This window comes from Cynocephalus volans, chromosome 13 (assembly GCF_027409185.1).
Source record: "Cynocephalus volans isolate mCynVol1 chromosome 13, mCynVol1.pri, whole genome shotgun sequence".
NCBI classification, from domain to species: domain Eukaryota; kingdom Metazoa; phylum Chordata; class Mammalia; order Dermoptera; family Cynocephalidae; genus Cynocephalus; species Cynocephalus volans.
This window is the reverse complement of record NC_084472.1, coordinates 44,631,389-44,649,841: the sequence shown is the minus strand read 5'-3', so window position 1 is coordinate 44,649,841 and position 18,453 is coordinate 44,631,389. Positions and strand designations below refer to the sequence as shown.

Here is an 18,453-nt window from a genome sequence, read left to right as displayed (position 1 = left end):
TTAGAAAAAGAGAAAAAGAAGAATATGTGACAGAGACATTTGTGACCCACAAAGCTTAAAATATTTACTACCTGGCCTTTTATAGAAAAAGTTTGCCACTCACTGACCTAGTGGAAAAGGTGACAACATGTAGAAGTAGAGAGAGATTGAAACTGTAAGAAAAAATCCAGTGGGAATGCTAGAAGTAAAAAACATGATTGATAAAGAATTGTCTGGACTGGCTTGTTAGTAGGCTTGGGTATACCCAAGGAAAAAAAAATCTGTGATCTTGAAGTTAGGTCCGTAGAAATTATGTGAACAAACACTATGAAAAAATGTGAGAAATGAGAACAAAGCGTCCAAGAGCTGTAAGATGATATCAGCTGACCCAGCATAAATATGATTGAGTCCCAGAAGGAGAAGAAGAAAGAACAGAAGAAATATTTGAAGAGATAATGACTGAGAATTTTCCAAAAATACTGAAAGAAAATCCCAATCAGGATAAATTCATTTAAAAGAAAAAGACATTTTATATTTAAACATCTGAAAGCCAAGGTAAAAGAGAAAATATAATTGTAAGTTAGGCAGAGAAAAAAGAAACATTATATGCGAGGAACACATACAATAGCAGCAGTCTTCTAGTCACTGCCGATGTAAGTCAGATAATGGAGTGACATCTTCAAAATGCTAAATGAAAAAAAAACTCAGCAACCCAGAATTTATACCCTAGAAAAAAGTCTATAAAAACTGAAAACTGAATGAAGATATTTTCAGATGACTAAAGACTGAGAGAACTTATTTGCTAGCAGGTGTGTACTGTAAGAAATGTTAAAGGAAGTTATTCAAGCAGAAGAAATATCATACCTGACAGAAACTTGGATCTACAAAAAGAAATTAAGAGTTCTAGAAATAGTAAAAATTAAGGTAAACGTAAAAGTCTTTTTCTTATGTTGATTTATTCTATAAAATAATTGACTGTCTAAAGGAAGGGGTCAGCAAACTTTTTCTGTAAATGGCCAGATGTAAATATTTCAGGCTTTATGGTCTAAATAGTCTCTGTCACAACTATTTAACTCAGCTTTTGTAGTTCAATAGCAGCCATAGACAGTATGCCAACAAATGGGCATGGCCATGTTCCAATAAAATTTTATTTACAAAAACAGACAACACGCCAGGTTTGGCCCACAGGCTATAGGTGGCAAACTTCTTGTCTAAAACAAGACAGTAACAATGTATTGTGGGGTTTATAACATGTTTAAAAATAAGCTATATCTCAACAGTAGCACAAAGGATGGGAGGGAAGAATGGGAGGTTGGCACATAGTATCAGGAGACATTTCTCCATAGGTCTTGTGTTTTGCCATTTGGGGAGCAAATGCAGTGACTGCCCTTGGCTCTAGATGGTGTTTTCAAAGATGTTTGTCTCTCCCTTTGGAGCAAAAGATAGGCAGGCTTACTGCCCAGTATAAGAGCTTTGGGTTCTCTAAGTTCAGGGTTCTGTTCCTGTGTGTGCAGGTGTTATCCGGCTCATATCACTTCACCCTGTGTGAACTGGGGCTTGGGGAGCAAGTGCAATAATGCTAATGATCTGATCAGTGCTGTTGCTGTAACTAACACACTGTCTTCTGTCTCTGACCCAAAAACTTCTATTGTCTTCCAGGATCCATAAAGCTGTGAATGGCTACTTTGTTAACTCTCAAGTAGGGTAAAATTTCAGACTCTTCACAGTTCTCGACAATGCAAAGTGGTATAATATTATTTGAAAGTAGACTGTGATAAATTAAAGATGTATATTATAAATTCTGAGGCAACCACTTAAAAATAGAAATAGAGATATAACCAGTAAGCTGACGATGGAGATAAAATACTGGTAGAATCATAAATTATACTCAATCCAAAGGCAGGCAGGAAAAGCAGAATAAATAATAGTGGAACAAATAGAAAACAATAAGCAATATGATAGATTTAATTCCAACCCATATGTCCACATCCAGCCCTGTGATGACTGACCTGCTACTGGAAGCCTCCCAGGCCCCTGAGTCAGGCCAGTGAAGCAGCCAGCCATGAGCCAGCCCTGCCCCCTACCCCTACCTCAGTTTTTCTACCGCTCTTCCTCCTCCCCCTCCCCAACCACTGCTGTGCAACATCTTAGAATATTAAAAAGTAATAATAATAATAAATTTAAAAAGAAAAAATAAATCCAGCCATGACAATAATGAAATGTAACTGCTTCAAATGCCTCCATTAAAAGACAGAAATTTTCAGACTGGATAAAAAGTAACACTTAACTATGTGCTGTGTACAAGAAACCACTTTAAATATAAAGACTTAAAATAAAAGCAAAAGGATGATAGAAGTTTTACCATGCAAGCACTAATCAAAAGAAAGCTGGGGTGACTATATTAATAGCAGACAAAGTAGACTTCAGAACAGGGAATATTACTAGAGATAAAGTGGGACACTGTGTTATGACAAAGGGGTAAATTCACCAAGAAATAACAATCCTAAATGTATATACATCTAATAACAGAGCTTCAAAATACATGAAGCAAAAGCTGATAGAATTGCAAGAAGAAATAGACAAATCCATAATTATATATAATTGGAGAAGTCAAAACCTCTTTTGCAATAATTGATGTAACAAATACACAGAAAATTAGTAATGATGTAGAAGACACAAACATAACTTACCAACCGAATTGATTTAGTTGACATAGGACATCCCACCCAACATCAGTGCATTCTCTGAGATAGACCATATTTGGGGCCATAAAACAAACCTCAACAAATTTTAAAAACTTAAAATAATATGGAGTATATTCTTTGACCACAGTGAAATTAAACTGGAAGTCAATAAGAAAGATATCTGGGAAATCTCCAAATATTTGGAAATTAAACAGTATACCCAAGGGTCAAAGGGGAGTTTACAAGGAAAATAGAGCAAATTTAACGTGAGCAAATTTGTGGGATACAGCACAAGCTCAGTGGGAAATTAATGGCATTAAATAAGTTAATATCTGCAAAGTGCCTTGCACATGGTAAGTGCTCACAGAATGTGTACAGTATTATTAGGTGTATCTCAGTACCCTCATTTACAGAATGACAAAGTTGCTGCATTATCATTACTGATTCCTATGTAGTAGATGCGGCAACTTTGTCACTTTGCATATATTATAGGGAGAACTGGGATTTAAACCCAAGCAGTCTGACAACAGGTAAGTTCTCTAAACCACGGCATGATGATACATCTGGAAGAAATTGAGTGTCTTACAAGTCATGTTGCTAGTAATCGTCAGAGGCAGGACCCAGATCTAGGCCTTCTAACTTTGAGTGGTTCTCTACTGTGATGTCTAACTCTTTTAATTATATGGGTTTGATCTGTGTCTTATCCTCCCAACTGCATCTTTCTTGAAGACAGAAAATGATATCTATTTCCCTTGTAAATCCTCTAGAGATACCTACATACCTACTGAATATTGATTAAAACACAAAAACTTGAGGGGAAAACTCAGGTCAATGAGGAAATACAGATGTATTTTACTTTCTAAAACATTTTTACCATTGTTTTAAAAATTTTTTAAACTTAGTTCTCTGCTTTTAACTCTTGGGAGAGTGGCCATTTAGCATGCAAGAATGTTTACCTGTCTAGCACATACTGGCTTCTTTTTTGCCCTCATCTACTCCAGAGAACCTTCTCACTTCTGTAAATCTCTGATCTAGCGGTCATTCGCTGGTTTCATAACAGGTGGTTCAAAGTGATTTTGACATTACTTAAAGGATACAACTGATTAATCAGAACGTGACACTGGGCAATCAATGTTCAAAGCTAATAGCATAATGGAAGGTAATGTGCTATACTTGGATTTCATGAGTTGCAGCGAAATATGGTAGGTGGAGGAAAGTTGCCTTTTGAGTTACACTAACAAAGCATTCATTCCCAATTTAGGTAAAGATGTCACTTTAAATTTTTTCTACTATTGCCTATGCCTTACATTTTCAGAGGAAAAGAGTATATCTATTTTAATAGTTTTAATGGTTACTGTGTAAGTTGATAAAAGCCACATATCTGTTGTAGTCATCATCACTAAAATTACTATCGTGCAGAATTCTAACCTGGTAGTAAAAAGTACAAGTTCATATTTTTGAATGAATTTTCACATTCTTTGCTGATGTTACAGTCTGACTGTATCAGAAATTTTTGGCTAAATAACTTATACCTTTCACCTTGGATATTTCTTGTTAAAAAACCTGAGCCTGTGCTCCATTTGCTACATAAGAATTGTTGGCGACATGATAAAGTAAGATGAAACACCTGAGTACAGTCCTCCTCTTGACTCTTGACCGGATAACCCTGGTCCAGCTTCTTGTCTCTCTGATCCTGTTTACTCTTCAGTAGGATAGAGATTTTATCAGCCTCATAGGATTGTTGTGAGAATCAAATAGTATATGTAGAGAACAAGGTCCATAATAAACATTCAGCAGAAGTTCATTTCCTTCCTTTTTGATATATAAAGTATACTTCCCTTCTGGAAGTGGTAGTTTTATCGTTTTCTAAAATAGTGTGGGTTTGAATGCAAAAACATTAAAATATCAGCTTTAAAACAAACATACAAATGAGAGACAGTTTGATAAAAGGAATTTAGTTAGAAACCAAGCCTCATGCCCACTCTCTGGGTCTCCGGGGGGGAATGGAAATTCCTTGTGGCTTACAGGCAAGCCATTGCAGGCCAAGAGTGAACAATATAGGGCTGTCATTGCATTACTTTGTTCCTTGGTGATGGAACATGTAAGTACTCTGTCTTTTGTTGGTTTGTAATGGCTTTGAGTGCATGAGCACTATGAGTTCCACTTAGCTTTGATTGTATGCATTTTGTTATCTCAATCAGCTATCTCCACAGTGGATGGATGCACATACCCCAGAGGTTGCACCAACAGTCCACAGGATCATGGGAAGAAAATATTAGAGCTTTTATTTATTCATCTAAAAATTCTTTTTAAAAGAGAGATTTAGTTTTACTAATGCTATTGGCACTTACAATCTGCCGTGATCTCTGTGTCAGCTACAGCACTCCAGGCATCCTGAGAGAAGAGATTAGGTAGAAGGAGCTCCTCAACTTACAGAGCATGGCACATGCATGTGCACTCGCCTTTTCACTCACTTGAATTTCCTTGTACTCTGTGTGTTCCTGGTTGTAGTATGTAGATTTAATTAAACAAACCCCCACACAATATTGTACTACCCCATAGATAGAAAGTAATACAAGTACACGTGACAAAAGATAATAGGAGAGCTGCCATCCTCCTCCTCCTAGACCAAGTGCCACATTGCAAGGTGAAAACCATGATGAACCAATCTAATCTCACAAGCAATGGATTTATAAAAATTATCAGGAAGACTGTTTACATTATGGATTTATATCCACTATACTGAATAGTGCATCTTACTATAAGTGAATTTTGTGCTTGCTGATGATAATGTTGAGCTGTTATGATTAGCAAGACATGATAGCTAATTATCCAGGTTTTCAATAATATTTTAATGAGTACAAAAAAGTGTTTTGTATCATCAGTGAAGTATTTTTCAGACCTAGTTTATTTTGTCTTATTCTTTTAAATCGCTCTTTATGTATATTTTATATGTAAAACATAAATATTGTCATATATTGCATAACTTATAAACAGAACATATATTGTAAGTATGTCCTCATTTTTTTACTAGTAGATGTAAACAATCAGAAAAGTTTAGAGAACTCTGGTCTACATTCTGGCTGATTGTTAAGATCCCCGGGAGAGAAGGTCCCTGGCAAGGCCCTGAGATCAGTTATTTAACAAGGCTTCCCAGCTATTTTTAATGATCAGTCATATTTGAAAACTACTCCTTGTCTGCATTATCTAATGCTATAAGCCAGAAATCATCCATATTGAAATGTCAGCTTTTAGCAAATTTGGGGGGCTGGAGCTGGGGGGGGGGCGAACCATTCTGTAAGCCTAAAGCATCCGTGTAAGATCTACTTTTTCATTGATATTTTTTCATTTCTTAGAATATGTTTTTAACAGATATGTTTTTAAATACTTTTTGGCCTAAGAAGAGAATTTTCTTCCATAGATATAAGGTTGACCCATATGAAATTGCCAATATTCAACCATTTTTTTACCAACAAAAATGGCAATTCATGTGGTTAATCAGTTTTTTCTTAGAAAAAAATTTAAAGACATTTACACAGAAGGAAGGCATTTGTTTTGTATCTTTGTTGCATATTTTTAAATAAGATTTTAATCTAACTAGCACAATATGTTTTCTGTTTGTGTTCTTTCTTCAGAGATTTATTCACTGTATTGTAAAACTCAATTTGCATACTGCTGTGTCTAAACTCTGAACAAAATTTTAATCCCAGAATCCCAAAAAGATCTTAAAATCTAGCTTGGGGAACACAAAACCCATAGACACATACTGACAAACTAACCTGTTGTGGACAAAACAAGCAACTTCCAATGGACCTGGTGCCAGCAAACTGACTGAGATAAATGATTCATCTGGAGTCAAAGGCGTTATAACCAGCCGTCAGCTAGCTGCCTTCATTATCACTAATTGCTGCAGAGTTGTGAGGCACACACTTATTAATGGTTGTGGCTCCAGCTAAGTCTCTTTACTTTTGAAAACAAATGCATTTCAGTGGCATTTATGTAATATTGTGTACTTTCCACTAGAATGGTTAAAAGTTAATGTACTCTTGATCAATCAATATTTAGGAGAGTAATTCTGAAAGAAAATGTATCTAAATGTTTGCAAAGAATTACTTGTAACTTAATATATTTTACCTATAAAATAACATGTAAAAGGAAATGTTTCAACTTAAAAAAAAAAATGAATGCTTATATTTTTGCATACCTGACTATAAACACCTAAGTGTTATTCTCTTGAATTGAAAAGATGTCTGTAGTATTCTTGATTTATTAACATTGTGATGTTAAAAATGATGTTAAAAGATGACATTCTTTTAGTTTTTAATGACAGATATTTAGGGACAGTGTTCCTTAATGTTACTGTGTTAATATCTTGCTACATAGTTCAGGCTGTGCTAAAACATGAAACAAAAGTAATTATAGGTGAAACAAAAGTAATTTATAGGTTGCTGCTGACGATCCCTAGTGATCAGGGAGAAGGGTGATATGGATAAATTATTCATTATTCATAGGTAATCCCCAAAACATCATTTTGGCTATAAGCCATAACCTTCAATTTCCTTCCCTATTAAGCCTTTATTTATTTATTTTTATTTATTTTTTTTTTGAGAGCTACTATTAAGCCTCAAAATTGATGGGTTCTGAGGGTTAGCTTTCTCTTCTCTCTTTCTGGTGGGTTCTGCTCTCTAAATGAAACATAAATGTAAGGTCAGGCAATACAAGAAAGTGCAGAATTCAGGGGACCACTTAAGTCCCAGAATGAATAATCAGCCCCGAATATTCAGTGTTGGCTCTGATTTGGCCATTAAATGCTATAGAGGACTACGTTTAAAAGAAGGGCTAGTGGATTAAAAGCCAGGTTACTCTAGAAATGGAATTATGATGGTTTGACTACCTTGTGCAAAAGGCATCTGCTGAAGATACATTTTATACATCTACTTGTTTAAAAAGTAATATTTTATATTGCAGGTTATTACCTTCTTTAGCTCAAGGTTGCTACAAGCTGGAGCTGAGCTGTCAGTGGAACGGGTCTTGGAAATCATTAAGCAAGGTCTTGTCGCACTGCCCAAAGATAGACTAAAGGTAAGATGGCTAAAAAACGTTCAGTTGACACTTAATACTGTATCACTTGATGTAAATATTAGGCTCTATTCAGAACCATATTGCTTACTCAGTACTTATGCTAGAAATCCTCTTTAAATATTGCCTACTCTACATACTCATACTCAAGAACTGTGATAAAGGTTTCTGACAGTTTTTTAAGAGAAAATAATAGAAGGACTAATATCTTCATACCACTGCATATCCTGTAACTGTTGCATATACTGAGTAATTTATGTACTCAATATACATAACCCAGTGATATGAATTTAGTCTTAGAAGTATCATCAAGGGTTGGTGGGAAGATGGTGGTGATGATGATGATGACTACAACAGTAGCTAATAGTTGCAGAGTGGTTACTCAGTGCCATGCGGGGTTCTAAAAATCTTACGGAAATCAGTTCATTTAGTCTTCATAACAACGCTTTGAGGCAGGTAGTTATCATCCTGATTTTGCAGATGATATACAGAGAGGTTAAGAAACTCACCCAAAGCCTTATAACTAGAAAATGACAGAGCCTGGGGGATTCAAACCCAGGAAGTCTTGCTCCAAAGGCCATGCTCATAATCACCACATAATTTAGCATATGCCTGGGGTGTGGTAATAGAAAGAGAAGGATTTCGTGGAGTAGTAGGGCAAATACTGTATTTTAAGAAGGCATTTACATTTGTGTGATGTTTTCTTGAAGTGAGCTCATGATATAAAACTCATACCTCAAGACTAATTATCCCATAAGAAACGATGTAAAGGGGACATTTTGGGGGATGCATGAATGTACAGCATTGTAGTATATTTGTACTTCAGTACTTCTTTTTAATTTTGTTCTTCATTAGCTCTAATTTTTTAGAGTGCTTTCTCCTAAATTAATAGTACAAGACGTCATAGTAGATATTTGGCCGCCTTTATAGTGTTTTATCACACCTAAATTCTGTTCCAAAGTCACTGTTTTGGAGGCTGTGTTTTTCAGCACTATCACTAGAACCACTGCTTAATGAACGCTTAAGAGATGTTATTGTAGGATATAAAAATATTTTCAGTTATAATAACTGAATTTGTAAAACAACAGCACATTAGTCATCATAATCACTTACAGAAGTTCCACTGTGCATAAACAGCAGTGAGATTCACACAGTACTAAGCAAGATGGCAGGTGTTTCTGCTTATCAACTAAAGTGGCACCAACATGTGGTAATAGCATAAAAGCAGATTACAGTTCAGTGGACCCTCCAGCTTTGACATTTTTCTATTCTTGACAATGTTTTGAATGTAGAAAATTCATATTATTTCCATTCTTACATAAGGTAAGATATTGATTTGTTGGTTTGCTTTTGTTATTTGTGGGTTTGTTTTTTGTTTTGGGGTTTGTTTTTTTTTTTTTTTTTGCACTATTTCAAGTTTACTTAAACTATACCATGTGAATCAGTACAAAAACCCATGAAAATTTAGAGCGGCTGCTCTCAGGAACTGATGGATCTTGGTGTCTAAGCAGAGTCAAGAAAGAAGGCTGCCAGAAGAGGGAAATGCCAAGGAGTCAGGGGAAGGGGGATTTTGATGAGATCAAAGAACTGTCATAGTGGAGGTAATGGAGATGTGATTAGAGAGCAGTATATTTAGATTTAAGATTTCAAAAGTGGAACAGATCTTGGTGATAACATGGTCTGGATTTGGCCATGAGTGTGGGGAACTGAAATGGTGTGGATGGGAGTGAAAAGGTGGCGTGATGGAGCCAGTTGATGAACTGGGAGCTTAGGACAGGTCATTCACAGGAACATCTAGTCACCCAAGATGACAACAAGGCATGGGGTAGAGAGAAAGACTAGGATCCAAATGCCACAGTAAATGGGAGAGTGACTGGGAAGTCAGCAGGGAGCAGCTACAGGAAGAGAAGAGGCTGGTGCCAGTCTCATATGAGCAGAGCGGAGCTTTTTGCTTATGGGTAGAGGTATAATGGCCAGGGAGCAATGTGAAAGCAAAGAGGACACCAGCCCCCACTCCAGACCCTGAAGGATGTACAGAGGATGAAAGAATGAGCAGCCTGTACTTCCAAAGGCTCCAGGAGAGTCGGAGTCTTGAGGGGAGAACCTTATTTCAGTTAAAGAGATTAGGAGGGAAGATTCTGTGCAAAGACTGAGAGTGTAGGGATACTTATCCACAAAAGAGGGGTATGAAGAGGCACTGTGGGTATGGGAGGCAGGGAAGCAACAGGAGATTGGGTCAGGAGACAGAAAGCACAAAGCAGCATGGGGCGAAAGTGCAGGAGAGGGCAGCTGCCGGAGAGGCTTATGTTTGAGACATTGGCCAATGAGACAAGGACATAGGACATGTTAGGTTTAAACTCACTACAGGTGCCATCTGCACTGAGTAAATCTATTAAGCATCTGCTCTGTGACAGCATTGTTCTGCGAGCTTGGGCCACGTCACCAGGTGAAGATCCATGCCGTCACAGGGCACACAGCTAGCAGGAGGAGACAGACAGTGAAAGTGAGCATCATGAATAAAAGACGATCTAGTGTGCTAGGATGTAAGTGCCATAGAGCATAAAGGAAAAAGAGCCAGTTAAGAGAGGTTGGAATTATCAGCGAGGGCACAGTAGGAGAAGGTTGTAGAATCACAAAGAATGGTCTAGGCAACGTTTAGCAAAGATGAGAGGATGGTGAGGGAGTTCAACGTGCCGATCCATGCAGTGAAAACAGCCACTGCTAAGGTCCTAAGGCAAGAGGATGCCAGGCATGTTGAAGAAATAGCCAGAGCTGCGTGAACAAGGGCAGAGTGGTGGAGATGAGGGGCGGGGGTGGGACTGCACGTCATGTGGTAGGGCCTTGTAGACCATATAATAATTTTGGGTTTTTTTTTCTGAATGACATGGAGAACCAGTGCAAGATTTTGAGAAAAGGAATGGCACGACATACTTTATCTTTTAATGGAATCACTCAGGCCACTGTGTTAAGAAGCAGAGAGACCAGTTAGAAGACTATTGCTTGTTATATACTGTAAAAGAAGAATTACACGTTTCTTTTTATGCCACAGGGCAATGGGTAGAAATTAAACCAAGATAGGTATTAGCTCAACCTAGAAAAAGGCTTTCTGAGTAAAATTGTTTAGTAGTCAGTATGTGGCTTCATGAAATAATGAATACTTCACGTGAAGTATTCACAGTAAAGTCTGGATGGTAAATATAAGAGGAGCACTGGGTGGCAAGGGGACTCAAGTCCATGACGTAGGGGAAAAAGGTTGAAAGAATTCCTGTTAATTGAAAGTTATATAGGATAAACCCAAAGATGTCTTGCACTTTCTGAGAGTCTAGGATTCTGTCTTTTATAATTCCATGATGAATTTTTGTAGAGTAGTGCTCTAGTCACATTCCTCTGCTATTTATAAATATTCAGAGGTTAATGCCCTCTTGCTACTAGCTGGATGGAGTCTGGAGTCCTTAGCCTGGAATTCTAGACCATTCACAGTCTAACTCCAAGCTGCTGTTCCAGTCTTTTCTCTCCTGCTTCCCTGTACCCACCACTGCTCCAGGCAACCAGAACAATATGTGTGCCTTTTGCTTCTTCCTTGCATTTTTGGATTTGCTTCCATGCTTCCATGCTTCTCTGTTCTCAATAAATCCCAAATTCTAAGCACTCATTAAAGGTCTCCATAAATTTAACAACTTTTGTGAAGCCTTTCCTTTTACTTTCTATCTACATTTGCCTCCCTCTTCAAAATACCCATAACATTTTACACCTGTGTCTTGTGAGCCTCCTGCCCTCTTCTGTCTTGCATTTAGTTGTTTAAATGTTTGTCCCACTCAACTGTAACTTCCTTGAGAATAGGGGTTCTGTCTTACTCTTCTGCAACACCTTGATGCCTAGTTCAGTGATTTGTACATAGTAGTTGCTCAATAAATGTGATGTAATAAATGAAAAGCCTATTTTATATACTCTAAAGAGGAAATGGGGCCTCGTTAGAATTCAAGAATTTGGTAGTAAAATTTTCTATCTGCGGACTTGCTTTTCTGATTTTGATTCTACCATCCACTTTGGAATTTTAATTCATATAACTGTCTCTCCCTATATGTGCCGGGTACTGTCCTACACACTGGGATACAGCAGTGACAGAACAGACAAAAATCCCTGCCCTCTTAGAGCTTATTTTTTTTGTGGAAAAGATAGTAAATAAAATATATTCTATTTTAGATAGCAGTAAATAGTCTTAAAAAATACAGATGGGAAAGGGGAACAGTTTTAGACAGGATGGCCAGAAGAGAAAATATTTGTCGGTGCTGTTTGATTTTTTTCTTTTTTTACATTTTATTATTAAAAATTTTAGGCTTACAGAGAACTTGCAAAAATAGTAAAGACAGTTCATATAAATCCTTCATTCAGCTTCCCCTAATATTAACACCATTTATATCTATTATTAAAATCCAAAAATTAAAATTAGTACTACAATACTGTTGACTAAATTACAGACCTTATTTGAAATTTGCCAATTTTTTTCTTCCAATGCCCTTTTTTTCAGTTTCAGAATCCTATCCAGGACCCCACATTGCATTTAGGTGTGTCTCCTCCCCTCTGTGACTGTTACTCAGTCTGACACTTTTTTATGAGTGCTTGTCAGTTATTTTGTAGAATATCTCTCATTTTGGGTTTTTCTGATGTTTTCTCATGATTATATAGAAGTTATGCATACCTGGTAAAAATACCATAGAAGTGATGTGTCCTTCTCAGTGTATCATGTTAGGGACATGATATTACCACGTCTCATTACTAGTGATGTTATCCTTGGTCATTGGTTTGATGTGACATCTACCAGGTTTCTGCAGTAAAAGATGACTTTATTCCCTTATTTTATTGGTAAATATCTTGGGAGTGATACTTGGAGACGTTGCTAGGGTCTGTTTGTCCTCAGTTTTGCGCACTGGTTTTATCATCCATTGGTAGATCTTCCCTACAGTTGTTATTATGGTGTTTACCTAATGATGACTTTGTATTTTGTTCTATAGGTTATAATTCAGTACTATCATTTTTGTTGTTGTTGCTGCTCAAATTGTTCTAACTTTGGCCAGTGGGACTCCTCCATGTTGGTTCCTGTGTCCTTTGACATGTTCCCATCTTGTTTTGAGTACTTTCTTTCTTTCTGCCTGCACAAGATGCTATATTCTCATCTTGTACAGATGCCCCTTGACTTGCGATGGGTTAACCTGTTGTAAAATTGAAAAATCTTCAAGTGAAAACCCTCATAAGTCTGTGATTGTCTGTATTTTCCCTGCCCCAGACCCCAGCCGTGGACTTAATCACTTCTCCAATAAGCCCTGGTATTCGTGTGTGTATAGATGATGGCATTCAGGAACAAAGACCTGGGCACTAGGTCACCACCTTCTTAGAACTTTATTATATGCCCTTCCTTTCCCCACTTCCTTTGTCTTCCATGGACTGCTAATGCTTCTTCACTCTGCTGTCATATCCAGGTAATTTTTTCCCTTCTGTATCCCTTCCTATGATAACCTTTAGCTCTTTTTTTTTTTTTTTTTTTACTTAGCTCTCACTAATTGTGTTTTTAGCTATTTTTTTTCTACTTATTCCAATCCCAGATTTTATTTTCTAACTCCTTTAGTGAACGCTGTTGGCCCAAGAGCCCCTCCACAGCCATAGGAGATACTAAAAGTTAATCTTGTAGTTCTCTGTAATACTTACCTTAAAGCAAAATGAATTACAGTGTGCAGGCTAAGTGCTTGAATGTTCATATGTTTTCCATTTATTACACTATGTTCAAATATATAATGAACATATATTTTTTGTATTTGAAACAGTGACATATAAGTGAAAATATCTCTTTGTTTTTCAGGATTATGGCTAAGTAGAGAAATTAATTGGTCTGTGGCAGGTCTCAGTCGAGTTAACTCTTATTTAGAGCAAGATTCTATTGAGGCCAAAGTCAAGGGCAAATCCCTTAAGTGGGCCAGTTAATTTTGCTCTGTAATGTAGCAAGAACTTGTACTCCTGACTCCAGCTTGCCACTCTATGGTTGCAAAAGGGTGGAGGATGGATGATTCAGTTAAAACAAACAAACAAACAAACAAAAGCCCCATCACCAGTACTAGAAGAGAAACTAAAATTACATTTACTTACAGATGGTGAGTCATACTCAGTTGGTTTAAATGATAGCATATTATTACCACAGATGTTGCTAGGGGAAAAAAAGGCTGTTTATTCTTGTAATCAGCCTTATCTCAATTATTTTAATCATCTTTTTGGGTTAAGTGTTTATAATAAAATGAATCACTTAAAACCTCTAGAATTTAATTCACAGAATACTGCAGTATCTAAAGTTGATTGAAAATTCAAGCCGTGTGTTGCATAATATTTATATTATACCACATGACAGCACATTATAGTCTTCTGGGGTGGTTTGCTAATGTATACTGATAAAATAATTGTCAGGTATGTAATAATAGCTTTATACATGAGGTTGATGTAAAATAGTTGGTTTCAAATTGGAAATGCATTTTTAGTAAGCTCTGTATGCAAGTGTGGAATAATATATACTTACTGATTTGTTCTTTCTTAAAATATATAAATTAAACATTAAAAAATTCAAAGTTCTTTCCAACCACCTTGTGGGTTGTAAAGACAATCACTATGCCCCTTACTCATGAGAAATTCCCCAGCTGAAGCAGATGAGCCAGAATTTTTTGAAGTTTCCTTTGCCTTGTAGAACTGCAGCCAAATTTGTAGAAGAATTATTCTTCCAAGTTTGGGCAAGTAAACATTAAGATCTGGAAGCCCATGGCATAGTAATTGACTTTCAACCAAATAAAATATTTTTCAATCATGTATTATTTGACAAAGCCTTCTAAAATATTTGTGTAATATCCTGTGTGGGAATATATACTCTTTGGATAAATCTGTCTATATAGTTAAACAACGTGGCTGTTCAGAGTAAATAGTATTAATATCATTCTAAACATTCTCTTCTTACTGGTATTCTGTGGAGTCCGGGAAAGGCAATACCAGGTAATTATTTTTTCCGGACCCTCCTTCTTAAACAGAGACTTAAAGAACAGGCTCTGAAATTTTAAGTTGCTTATTTCTCCTGTAACAGGGTTTGGAAGGAAATAAATAAAGTTAGTATGTTCTTCAGGAGCTGAGTTAGAAGCCACAGCTCAAAGCTCTCACTGTCTGCATCCACAGCAGGGCATGTTCCTGGCTCCCATTTCGCTTACTACGGAGCAGTTTGAATGTCATGGCGATGGGTCAGACTCACCCAGGCCGGTGCTGTTCTCACGCCACTACCACACCACCTCATGTCTGGTTATGTAAAGTTTCCAGGTTCCCTCTCTTTTTCAGGTTAGTGAATTATCTATGTATTTGAGGATTAAGAATTTTACTATATCTAGTGTTTGGAAATTAGGTCATACTTTTCAAGGAGAATTAACCTTCTTTTTTAGTGTAAATAAGAAACTATGGAATGTAAGTTATTGACATTAACTGAATATTTTATTTACTTAAGATACTCGATAAATCATAGGAATTAAAAGTGATTACCAGTTTCACACTAAATGATTTTAAAGCCTTCATTTTATGTCTACTTTTTAGAATATTTTCACTGTTGTCTTTAGTTGCATAAAGAGAAATGTAGAAAGTTACACTAATTGAAATTTCAAGAGGTTTTACATAGCTTCTTCATATTGACTTGCTTAAAAACCTCCACCTTTCTCCAGGTGGGGGTCTCTCCTCCTTCCCCACGCCAAGTGTCTTTTGTTTCTGTCAGTTCTCTATCCCCAGAGCAGATGCCTGAGCACCACACACTCCTGCACCCACCAGACAACACTCAGCATGTCCGCAGTCACACTGTCCTGCTTCCTGCACATCCGTCCTCCTCATACCCATGGGAGGACGACTCACCAGCATCCTCCCTCTAACTCAGAAGCACTGTTAGCTCCTGATTCCAACCATCCTAATTATGATTTCTCCGGGGAAACCTCCACGTTGCCATGCTCCCGTTTTGCTCCTCCACATTTCTCCTGCAGTCTGTTGCCATGACCTCCTGACAGGGGTCCCCACTTCTGTGTTCTTCCTCTCAACACCTCCTTAGCCCTGTTGCCAGAGATACCTCCAGCATACACCCTGCTGTGGTCCAACACACAAGGCACCACGTTGCCTAACTCCTGACTTAGGTGGTGGTCTTTTTCCTCCCACCATATCATACTGCAGGCACATCTCCAAATGCACAGTGTTCGTGCATGTCAGGCGTGTGTACGAGGCGCTCCTGCCTCCTTCCTCCTTTCCTTCCAGCTTCTCACAGCCTCATGTCATGTCTGTCAGGTGAGCGGATCATGCTTCAAGTCACAACACGGGCTCCCCACTTTCTATGAAGCCCACTCCCATTCACCCAGGCACACTTGGGTGGTTCTTTCTCCATGTTCCTGTAGAACTTGTATGTCTTTCCATTATAGCACAAAACATCCCCAGCACCTAGCTCAGGGCCTGCAATGGTACTCATTTAATACATAGCCCTTGGGTTAACTCACTTCTCTCCTTTGCCTTTTTATTCTTTATGACTCTCTTTTCTCTCAGTCAAAATACTGCTTTCTCCTTTGGCCCTTTAATTCTCCTTATCCATTGCACAGCATTAATGCAAAACATCAGTATGGTTTACTCCTACCCAGTGAAAAGTGAGAGTTTTCTCCATGGCATGCTGTACCAAGGACCCCTGGCCCAGGCTCTGGGGTGGAGGGTGGGAGGATGGAGACCGTGCCCTCTCTTACTGCTATGCTTTCCCAGCCAGTTGGCTTCCCTTTATTTTGTCCTGTTTCTATCACCCTTCTCCCTCTGTCCCCAAATTTGCCTCTCAGAATGTATGCATTCTCCTGTCACTTTATGTTAATTTGCATCATCATCATCACTTATAGTACTTATACAAATAATACATGATAATTTACAAATGTGGTTTGACAGTTTATTCCACCTAAAGCTAGTTATTTTACCCCACTTTGAACGTGGCATTGCTAGGACATTGTTGGGGAAACAGAGGTGTGTAAAACATCAGCCTTGCCCCCAAAATAAAGTGTCACCTTTCAGGAAAGAAAAGGCATACCCTCGCAAGACAACTAACACAGCAGAGCAGTTTAGCTGCGTGTCAAATGACTGGTGTAGATGTTAAGTTCTGGAGGAAAGAATGGACACATCACTGGGAAGGGCTGATCAGGGAAGGTTAAGGAGAAACCTGGACTTCAGCTTTGCTGTCCTGAAGAGATGGTAAGGTTTCCATGAAAGAGGAAACCTTAGGCTGAGATGAAAGAGGAGAAATCCAGGCAGAGGAAATCTGTGTGTGGGTGGAAGAGAAGGCCCACGGCAAGTTCAGCTTAGTGTCCAGCTGAAACAATAGGACTCCCTTAATTCCTTCTGCCGAATTCATGTGGCTTTTTAAATTTAATGATAGAATAAAGTCATTAGACCAGTGGCTTTCAACTTTTTGACTGCCATCCAACAGTAAATACATTTTACACCATGATACAGTATATGCATTTATATACAACCAAAACAAAAGTTTCAAAAAATAAAACTTACCCTCATTAAATGGGATGTACACTATCTCCTATTTCTTTTTTTTTTTTAATTGTTGGTCGGACCTATTAAATTGATTTGATAATCAACTATTGTTTAGTGACTCAGAGTTTTTAAAATAACGTATGGAATCATTGGCTTTGAAAGTGTGATCTTTGTACTAGCAACATCAGCTTCCCCTGGGAACTTGTTAGAAATGCAGATTCTCAGGTTCCACCCAGACCTACTGAGTAACAAGCTGTTGGAACTCAGCAATTGGTGCCTTTACAGGTCCCCCAGCTATGTATATGCTCATACTGATACCCGCTCTAGTTTGAGAAACACAGCACCAGATAATTGCCCCGATCACACCAGCACTCTCCACCCTTAGAGCCTTTGCCTGGATTGCTCTCCCCCAGATGCCCGTATGCCTCACTTCTGCACCTCTGTCAAGTCTTTACTCACATGAGCAAATGAAACCTCACTCTCAGTGAGGCCAGCCCTGTTGAAATTTCAGCACTCCTAATCCCCCCAATCCTACTGTAATTTTTTTCCACAACATTCATCACCTAACATGCTGTGTAATTATTTATTATTATCCTACTAGATAATATAAGATCCAGGAGGGCTCAGGAATCTTTACATTTTATTCACTGGGGTATCTGAAGCATACCTGGCACATACTGGGCACTTTAATATTTGCTGACTGGCAGGGGGAGAGGGAAAGAGGGAGGGAGGAAAGGAAAGGAAGAAGGAATGGGCCTGTTGACCATGAGTGATGGTCCAAAATGCTGCTTCAAGAAAACACTTTTTGGAGAACAGCTCTCCATAGACTTTTAAAATGTCAACTTTCATGCCAAAATATTATAAAGAAGCCAAGTTAAGACTGGAGGCACTGGTCACTCTGTTGGAATAGTTACTTTTTTAAAAGTCTATAATATTATTCTATATTCATGCATTCATATAGCTACAAAGTCCTAATCTGAAGACCTCAGCTTTAGTCATTCTCATCAATGAGTTAATTACTATGTAAATTGGCCATACTAAATTTTTAATAGTTTCTCAGGGGCTCTCTTCTTGGTTGTCACCTGCAGTGATTTCATTATAGTTCATGTAGAGTAAAATATTCTGATTTATGTTATTAGGATAGATTTGT

The 18,453-nt window shown here is 37.8% G+C and overlaps 1 protein-coding gene across 3 annotated transcripts in view; it reads left to right on the top strand.

Moving 5' to 3' along the window:
• DYM (dymeclin) overlaps positions 1–18,453 on the top strand; it is a 389,485-nt gene that overhangs the window by 314,159 nt on the left and 56,873 nt on the right. For 2 of the 3 annotated variants that reach the window (XM_063076501.1, XM_063076499.1), the window contains one exon: positions 7,632–7,745. In XM_063076501.1, the coding sequence (XP_062932571.1) occupies positions 7,632–7,745 (114 nt within the window). Of the gene's footprint in view, positions 1–7,631; positions 7,746–14,942; positions 15,099–18,453 lie in introns of all 3 variants that reach the window. The other variant, XM_063076500.1, reaches the window with a different exon arrangement.